Genomic DNA, 9,409 nt, shown 5'->3' with positions numbered 1-9,409 from the left:
AAGGACGACGTCACAGAGAAGATGAGTAGAGAAAGGGTCCCAAAGTCCCGAAGATTCTTAACCGTTTATCACCGACTTTTGTCCATCAGAAATTTGACATGACATGTTGACCATTGATCTAGAAAGTATCAAATGCTAAACTGCTGGTGTACATAAGTTGGATTGCACCGCCGGTTCACTGGGAAAAAAATGGGAGCCTTGCGATTTCGGGATTTTGTGTACATTACATTTTTACCCTTACCGTGTTATAAAAGGTCCCTTTGGGTTATACTACATGTATATTAGAGTTTCCATTCCCCTCATATGGTGGAGGACTTATTTCGAATAAAATATAGGAATTATACTATATGTATATTAGGGTATCCATAACGATGTTCATCCTCCTCACATAGAAAAGGGTCCAATTCGAATAAAAATATAATTTATCAGAAATGGATTCCCCTTCATGTAAGAGGGGTGAACAACTTTATAGACACAACATTATGTATAAGTAGTATATTCCTAAAATATAATTTATCCGAAGTAGTTTCCCCTCTATGTGAGAAGTGTAGATATCGTTATGGACACTGTATTATATACAAATGGCATATTCCATATATGTTAGGTTTTTGTATTCGATTATCTTTTTCTTATTTATAAAAATACCATTGGAAGAAAAATATTTTTATGTACTTCTAATAGATTTTTTGAACAAAAAAGTCATCATGATAAATTTTACAAATTAATGATAGTTGAGGATAACAACACGACCAAAAAATTGGGGAGCAAAAGTACAATAATCTCCTATTAGAGACTTTTAGTGCAATATAATCAGCATTAATTAATTAATCTAAAATATTACTATTATATTTTATAAATTCAAACAAAATATTTCAAACATGGTTAAAGTCAACTTTTCACATAACTAACAAAGGTCAACAATTCAATGAAAATTAATTAAAAAGCCACACCACCTCATTTTTCTTCACAGTAAATATTTATGTGATTGATTTACTTAAGTAAATAGTCTCCAAATTTATTTATTTTTAGTATGATTGTAATTTATAATTCTCTCATGTCTCAACTGTAATATTTAACATATACATCTAAATTCAAAATATTCGAGTTCATTATACGGTTAAGGAGGTAACCAGTGTTGACAAATTAAACCTTATTGTTGAATGCAAATGTAAAAACATTTAAAGGCATCATTATTGATTCAATAATTAATTGTGACTGCTATATATGATTGATCATCTAGAAGAAACTCAAATCAATATTGTGAAAAGTTTGTAGCAACTAGCAAAAAGGGAGGAACACAAAGATTGTGTAGGTGACTTAATTCTTTGATTGCCTTTAAGAACCAACATGTCACCTCGAGAAATTTGAAGTAGGAAACAATCTATGTTCCATTATACAAGAGGACAACTTTAATATCTTATCATTGTCTGCGTTCTACAAACTTCTATCTTTCACAATAAAATGTGCTCCTAGACTTCACAAAATGCAATTTGAAGGAGTAAGGAGTTCTCGACCTTTACTTGAGTAAGGTTTTCCTATCCTTGACGAGCGAGAGCCGAGATTTTACCAGAAATTTTTCGTGTTAACACGTGGCATAGTTCGTATTGGCCATAACACATCTCATGTTCATGTGAGCGCGAGGGAAATAGTGGTCCAACATCCATCAACATTGCTAGTGCGTAAATTTAATAGTAGTACTTTTGTAGTATTCAAGATTTGCTAAACCCCATTCTCCCATTGCTGTCCACTAACCCTTATGGCTCTATATAAACCATAAACCTTTCTCCTCTCTATCACTGATCATCTCATTCATTGACACTTGCAAATCCTCATTCACTGACACTTGAAAATCACACTTCATACTCTTCTCAACCTCAAACTCAACAGATTTTTCATTCCGAAATCTCTTCCATATAAACTTGCTTCAAGGGGAAAGGAAGCATTCTCTATGGATATCGTTTCTTCTATCATATGTCTTCTATTTTTTTCTACTCTTTTCTCATATTATTTATCAAAAAAACAGAACAAAAAATATAAAGGAAGACTCAAATTGCCACCAGGCTCCATGGGTTGGCCTTACCTTGGAGAGACTCTCCAGTTATACTCCAAAGACCCAAATATTTTCTTTTCTAATAAGCAAAAAAGGTATTCTTTTCTTACTTCTTGGGACGTTGCATGTTCGTTATAGAATATTGATTCTCGACAAAACGACCGTCAACAGACAAGATTTTAACTTATTTTTTTCTGGGTTTTTAAAGAACTTAGGATCTGATGTGCATGGTGTTTATCTCATGCAGATATGGAGAAATATTCAAAACACATATTCTCGGGTGTCCTTGTGTTATGCTGGCAAGTTCGGAAGCGGCTCGATTTGTGCTGGTGACTCATGCTCACTTGTTCAAGCCCACATATCCGAAGAGTAAAGAGAAAATGATCGGGCCCTCCGCCCTGTTTTTCCACCAAGGAGACTACCATAACCACCTCCGGAAGCTAGTTCAGAGTTCATTATCCCTCGAGCTTCTGCGGAAACTACTTCCTGGTATTGAAGCCATAGCCATCTCAACCTTGGAGTCATGGACCTCTGGACAAGTGATTAACACTTTCCAAGGATTGAAAAAGGTTTTTCACGCTTCCAGTATATCTAGCAATGAACTCAACTGAATAATAATAAAAAATAAAAAATCCGATTAGTCGACTTCATATTTTGCTTGTATGAGTAGGGTCCTCCACATTTTTCTAATACCTGTCATGAATCGTCTACAGTTCGCTTTTGAAGTGGGCATTTTAGCTATTTTTGGCCACTTGGAGAAAAAACAGAGGGAAGAACTGAAGGAAAACTACTGCATAATAGATAAAGGCTATAATTCTTTCCCTACAAATATTCCAGGAACTGCATATCACAAAGCTCTGCAGGTACAAAATAAGTAACAGCATGTACAACAGTATTAGCCTAAGGTACACGCTGTTAAAAATTTACAATTGACTGGTTTTCGTGATGAATTAGGCAAGAAAAAGGCTTAAGAAGATCCTTAGTGAGATACTCTCTGAGAGAAAGGAGAAAAAATTATTGGAAAAGGACCTTTTGGGGCATTTGCTCAATTTCATAGACGAAAAAGGGCAAACTTTAACAGAGGATGAAATTTCTGATAATATTATTGGAGTTCTTTTTGCTGCTCAAGATACGACTGCAAGCACTATAACATGGATTCTCAAATACCTTAATGACGACCAGAAACTTCTTGAAGCCGTTAAGGTAATTACTTGTTAAACTACCTCGACTAAAAGCTTAAAGGGATGAATGTATTTTAGATTCTATCTTAAAGTTCGACGAATTACAATTGTGACAATCACTGCAGGCAGAACAAAAAGCAATCTATATGGAAAATGATGAAGGAAAGAGGCCATTGACATGGGCTCAAACTAGAAATATGCCATTCACATATAAGGTACCCTGACGTAAATGTTAAAACAATTTTTAAGAATAAAAAATGTCAATATTTGTTCTCATCTTGTTACGTGCACCTCTTTCTCAATCACTTGTAATCATATTTAATCAATCGTACACAAAAACGGAAGAGTCATCTAGCAACATTTACATTGGCAGGTCATTTTGGAGAGCTTGAGGATGTCCAGCATAGTGTCTTTCACCTTTAGGGAAGCTGTGGTTGATATGGAATATAATGGTAAGTTTGCTAGTAATTCATTAAAAGGTATAGAATTAGGGTTGGGATAGTTAACCCTGACTTTGGCTCCTCAACCTTATAAAGTGAGCTTTTTAGTCCTCAACTAATCTAAATATGTGAATCTGGATCCCCAAGTGATGCAAAACATCATGATGAATGTTAAAATCTTACGTGAAATTAATGTTAAATATGTGAATCTGACCCCACCACTGAATCTTGACAATATTTCCTCCGAATATAGGTTACGTAATTTTATTGTCCACGTTAACGATATCCGTCACTTGAGGGGACTCAGATTCTCCAATCAAAAGCATGTTAACGGAAACGCCGGTCATAATTTTCTATTTCAATGTACCTTGAAATAAAATGCGAAAGAGGTTGACACGTGAAATATATTGACAGGTTATCTTATTCCCAAAGGTTGGAAGGTGATGCCACTATTTAGGAATATTCATCACAATCCAGAATATTTCAATGAACCTCAAAATTTCGATTCACACAGATTTGAGGTATGAAATAATGGAACAGAAAAGTATATTTTCTAAACATTTCTAGAAAAGTAAAATAAAAAGAAATATAAATTTTTGAGGTCATGTTTTATTAATTTTTTGTGGCTGCAGGTTGCCCCAAAACCCAATACTTACATGCCATTTGGAAATGGGGCCCATTCTTGTCCTGGAAATGAACTTGCCAAGCTGGAGATGATGATTTTTATCCATCGACTGGTGACGAAGTTAAGGTACGATAATTACTACTAATTTACCAAAATCATAATAAATAAAATAAAATAATCTATCCGGTAAAATAACTATTCCTGCACCATGCCCTGAGCGAAATATTTCTCCAACTAATGATCGCTTTCAAACTTACTACTTAAAAGATGTGTAAATTTGTTATTGTACGTGAAGAAGTTCATAACGTCTTCATAATCTTGATCAATAGAGTAAAATCGTCACAACATATTTTGTTGATCTCGACTAGAAAGTCTAAGAACTATATCTAGATCAATCTACTTCAGTGAAGCCTCCATTAGACAGTTGATGTATAATATTTAAATCATAATTGAAACAATTTTTAAGTCAAATTTGATTTTTTTCTTGTTTAACCCATCAAGTTGGGTCAGTGTACGCACCAATATTTTAAAACTTTAGAACATAAGCATGGCTAATCATGTTACTATAAGTATCGATAACATGACATATCAATTCATTGGTGGATAAATTTATGATAGGTTTTAAGATATAAATTAAATTTCTTATCTATTGATAGATTGATATGACATGTTACGATGCTTAGCATAGTATGAATATCAGTTCTCATTAGATTGTTCATAATCTATAGAACTTTAAGCTATATTTGTTTAATATACATCTTTAAGATATAATTACAAGGGTTTTCAAGTTGATACTCAAGCTTTGCGGTTGAACCAATATGATTTTCACGACAACACTTTAAACAATATTATCATTCATTCACCCAAAAAAAAATAAATAAATAAAATATATATTTAATTTTTATATAGTGTATAGTGTTGAAAATAGAAATAAAAATCAATAATTTTTATTTTTTTTAATTTTCAGGTGGAAAGTGGTGGGTACCCAAAACTTGGTAGAGTACAGCCCATTTCCAGTTCCCCAACATGGGCTCCCGGCTAGATTTTGGAAAGAATCTGACAATGAAGAAATTACAATTTAGGAAAACGGAACAAAAATGCCTGTATTAATCTGTATCCATTATCTAATGAATAAGTTGAGAATGTTAAGAACGAGAGAAACTTATTTAGCCCTCATTTGTTTTCCATTTTTTTCTCATTAAAATGAAAAATATGATCGTTATTAATCACATCAAGCCACAAAATTTGAATTTCTATCTCTTGTGTGGGGCTCATATTGACTATATTTTTCATTCTCATTTTTACAAAAATGAGAAACAAACGGGACCTTAATTTTGTTCGCGTCATATCGTGCATAAAAATGGGTTTTTCTCTTCATTGTTTAAAAGAAAAGAAAAATCGAGATTTACTTCACGTGAACGTCAGCATCAAATCAACGTCCATTTAACATCAAAGGCAGATGCAGCGCCCAAAAATGTTTTAAGTACCTTTAGCTTTGGGGAATCCTTTCGACTACAAAGATAATGGACCGCCGGCCAAGCTAATAGAAATGGTTGTCAATGAATTACTACTGCGAGTGTCCTCTTTCATATGGGACCCACTATTTCTTTAAATCTGAAACATGAATTCATGATGAGCACCAATCATGTATGTTCTAGACACGATGAAAATTAAGGTTTTGTCCGAAATTGTAAGTTGTTGTATGATGAGATTAATAAACTACCACATGAAGGCCCTATTACTATTAAGAATATCAAGACTCGAGAAAATGACGGCCCGGTTTGCCTGTTTGGCCATTGTACAATTAAGGAATTCAACAATTATGCCCTATTTGGCTCCCCATTTTTTCAAATTAAAATTGGTGAAATAGTATTTATTTTTTAAAAATGAGTAGCTGAAAAATAATAAAAAGCTTTGAATTCACGTATAGTATTATTTTAGAAAAAGTCCATATGGCTAGACAGGTGCCCTCTAATAGGGAGGCGCCATGTGGTGCCCCTGTTTCCCCCTTGTCCCCAACCCTCGAGAAGAAGCAATGCTGATTATTTTATGAAAGATTGTGTGATTGAAAATAGGAGAAAGAAAAATAAAATTTCATTATATGAGGGTCAAACAAGAGTTTAGCAGTTGGAGGATTGCGATATTTGGAAATTATTGAAAAGTTACATCTATAGGGCGTAAGTTCATGAATATATGCAATATTAAGATTGAAAAGAAATTGAAGGATTGAATTTAATAATTAATCCCATCTCACTAACATTTCTGAATCTGTCATTGGTGGTGTAAACTATAGTCGTAAATCTCATAAGATCTCCAATTCCCCCACTACTTCTTCAGTCCATTCCTACTTCGCTTTTGCTTTCATCACCACTCGACAAATTTATCTTTCCAGTAAGTCTCTTGCAATCTGAAAGGAATCGTCATAAAAAAAACTAGTATAGATACTGAGGACACATCAAAAAATTTATCCTCTTTTAATTTTCGCTAATTAGAAGAGTCTTCATTTCCAATATTTTGTTGCATCTATTTCGGAACTGGCTACATGGTTGTTAAGGTTACAAGGGTGAAAATTGTGAAATGTTCAGAATCTATGTGGAAGCTTACATATAGCCCCTGTTTGATAGTCATTCTTCGCCAATTTTGTGGACAAATTCTTAATTGTTATTTAGTGTGTGTGTCAATGAGCCAGCCGTTATATTTTTACTGAATTCAGTGAAATTGCCAATTTGCCCCTTTAGAATAAAATCTATTCTTCTTTAAATAATGACAATTCAGTAAAATGCACCTTGTGCAGTAAAAATTTACGGTGCAATTGGGTTGCACTGACCATTTCAAACGGGCAGAACACTTAGAGGGTGTTTGGGGAGGAAATGGTGGCCATTGGCCAGTTGACCCGGCCAATTTTTCAAAGAGGCCTTTGACCAATTAAAAAAAAAAAGAAAAAAAAGTAAAAATGTTTAAAATATTGAAAAGTAAGAGAAATCAAAATTTACCTTTACCATTTAAAGAAGAGAGAGAAGATAGAAAGGAAATAGGGAAATTACTGTAGCACCGACAAAAAAGGAAAACAGACGACCCATATCTAATATTTTTATGTTGATATTCGGAAAAAAAAAACATGATTTTAGATACATGTGTTGATTTTCGGAAAAATGCATGATTTTTGGGTAAAAATAATAATTTGGGAGGGGGAAAATGGAGTGGATATCGCCAGAAAATGAGTTTTCCAGTAATCTCCACGAAGGAGACATTTGGCATAGCAAACAGGACGACTCAGACTCGTCAAGTTGGCCCAATCAACTGGGCTGTCCGGGCACCTAGTCTGGGCACTGGGCGCCCAGAGCGCCCAGTTGATTGGCCCAGACGGGCCGGTCAACTGGGCCGTTTGGGTCGACCGTTATCCAGGCCCATACAATTTTTTTAATTACTTATTTATTTATTTTCTTTAATTATTGAAGTTAACTATTTATTTTAATTGCTTATATTGTGTTGTTTAATATTAATTATTATTTGAATTGTTTAATTTTAATGCATATTATGTATTTAAAATTATTTCTTTGAAATGCTTAATATAAATGTTTTATTATTTATCTAAATACTTATTATTGCTAATTTAGTTTAATTGCTTATTTTATGTTAAGCAATAGTAAAAAAATTAAAAAAATAATTAAATATTAAATAAGTAATATACATAAAGAATTTTAATAAATATTTAAACATATGTAAAATAATAAATAAGCAATTAAATTAAGAAACTAAAATATCAATCAAATTAAATTTTTGCAAAGAAATTAAAATAAATTTTTAAATATTAAATAATCAATATGCATAAAGAATTAAAAAAGTATTTAAACATTAATTAAAAATAAATGATTAAATTAAGTGTTAGTAAAATAATTAAAATAAGCAATGAAAATATTAAAATAAACTATCAAAATAAGTAAAAAATTAAAAGAAATAATTAAATATTAAATAAGTTATATACATAAAGAATTTAAATAAATATTTAAACATTTGTAAAATAATAAAAATAAGCAATTAAATTAGGAAATTAAAATATCAATCAAATTAATTATTTGCAAAGCATTTAAATAATATCAATAAAGAATTTAAATATCAATAAAGAAATTAAATAAATATTTAATCATTTTTTATTTTTTAATATTGAATTTAATTGTTTATAAATATTTCATGAATTATGTAAATTGTTTATTTAAGTAAAATAATTAATTGTTTTTATATTTCATTTTATTTAAAATATAAATAATGAAATAAATATAATAAACAATTGAATATTTAATAAATAATTAAAATAAATGAGAAATTAATATGAATAATTAAATGAAGTAAATAAATATGAAATAAACTATTAAAATAAGTTATTAAATATAGTAATTAAATATTAAACAAACAATATAATACCCAATTAAAGTAATTAATTAGATATTTAAATTAAATATTAAATTAAATATTTAATAAGTAATTTCATAAATTAATATTTAATTTAATTGTTTATTTAAATATTTAAGTAATTACTTTAATTGTTTGTGTATATTATTTGTTTAATATATAATCATTCATTTTATACTTTATTTGTTTATTTAAATATTTAATGAATTATGTTAATTTTTATGTATATTGTTTATTAAACAAATAATAAATAACTAATTGAGATAAAAAAAATTAAATATTAATAAAATAATTAAAATAATTAATTGAAATAATAAATAACTAATTGAAATAAATTCAATAAACAAGTAACTTAAATGTTAATTAAGCAATAAAAATAATTAATTAACATAAATAACAAATAAATATAAATAATAAACAAATATTTTAAATATGTAATTAAATATTAAATAAACAATTGAAATAAATAATTAGAATTCAAATATTAAATAAAAAATTTAAATAAACAATAAATATAAAAAGAAGTAATTTAAATAAGTAATTAAATATTAAATAAAAAATTTGAATAAACAATTGAAATAAACAATTAACATTTAAGTATTAAATGAATAATTTAAATGAACCTTAAATATAAATGATAAAAATAAGTAATTAAATATTAAATAAACAATTGAAATAAATAATTAACATTTAAAATAAACAA

General features: G+C 29.9%; 1 protein-coding gene across 1 annotated transcript; it reads left to right on the top strand.

Moving 5' to 3' along the window:
- The first annotated feature begins 1,776 nt into the window (after positions 1 to 1,776).
- On the top strand, positions 1,777 to 5,472 carry LOC111410611 (abscisic acid 8'-hydroxylase 4-like). Its single transcript, XM_023041042.1, has 9 exons — positions 1,777 to 2,145; positions 2,298 to 2,619; positions 2,764 to 2,913; positions 3,005 to 3,253; positions 3,357 to 3,446; positions 3,605 to 3,683; positions 4,086 to 4,192; positions 4,304 to 4,422; positions 5,264 to 5,472. The coding sequence occupies exons 1-9, from the start codon at positions 1,949 to 1,951 to the stop codon at positions 5,376 to 5,378; spliced, it is 1,428 nt and encodes a 475-aa protein (XP_022896810.1). The 5' UTR covers positions 1,777 to 1,948; the 3' UTR covers positions 5,379 to 5,472.
- Positions 5,473 to 9,409: the final 3,937 nt, after the last annotated feature.

The sequence above is a fragment of the Olea europaea genome, chromosome 15 (genome assembly GCF_002742605.1).
Source record: "Olea europaea var. sylvestris chromosome 15, O_europaea_v1, whole genome shotgun sequence".
NCBI classification, from domain to species: Eukaryota; Viridiplantae; Streptophyta; class Magnoliopsida; order Lamiales; family Oleaceae; genus Olea; species Olea europaea.
Note: the sequence above shows the minus strand (reverse complement) of the source record. Positions and strands in the feature narration are given on the sequence as shown.

Coding starts and splice junctions, on each gene's coding strand:
- LOC111410611 (XM_023041042.1), top strand. CDS start 1,949: ATGGATATCGTTTCTTCTATCATATGTCTTCTATTTTTTTCTACTCTT. Junction 2,146..2,297: donor TTTTCTAATAAGCAAAAAAG/GTATTCTTTTCT, acceptor TATCTCATGCAG/ATATGGAGAAATATTCAAAA. Junction 4,193..4,303: donor TCGATTCACACAGATTTGAG/GTATGAAATAAT, acceptor TTGTGGCTGCAG/GTTGCCCCAAAACCCAATAC.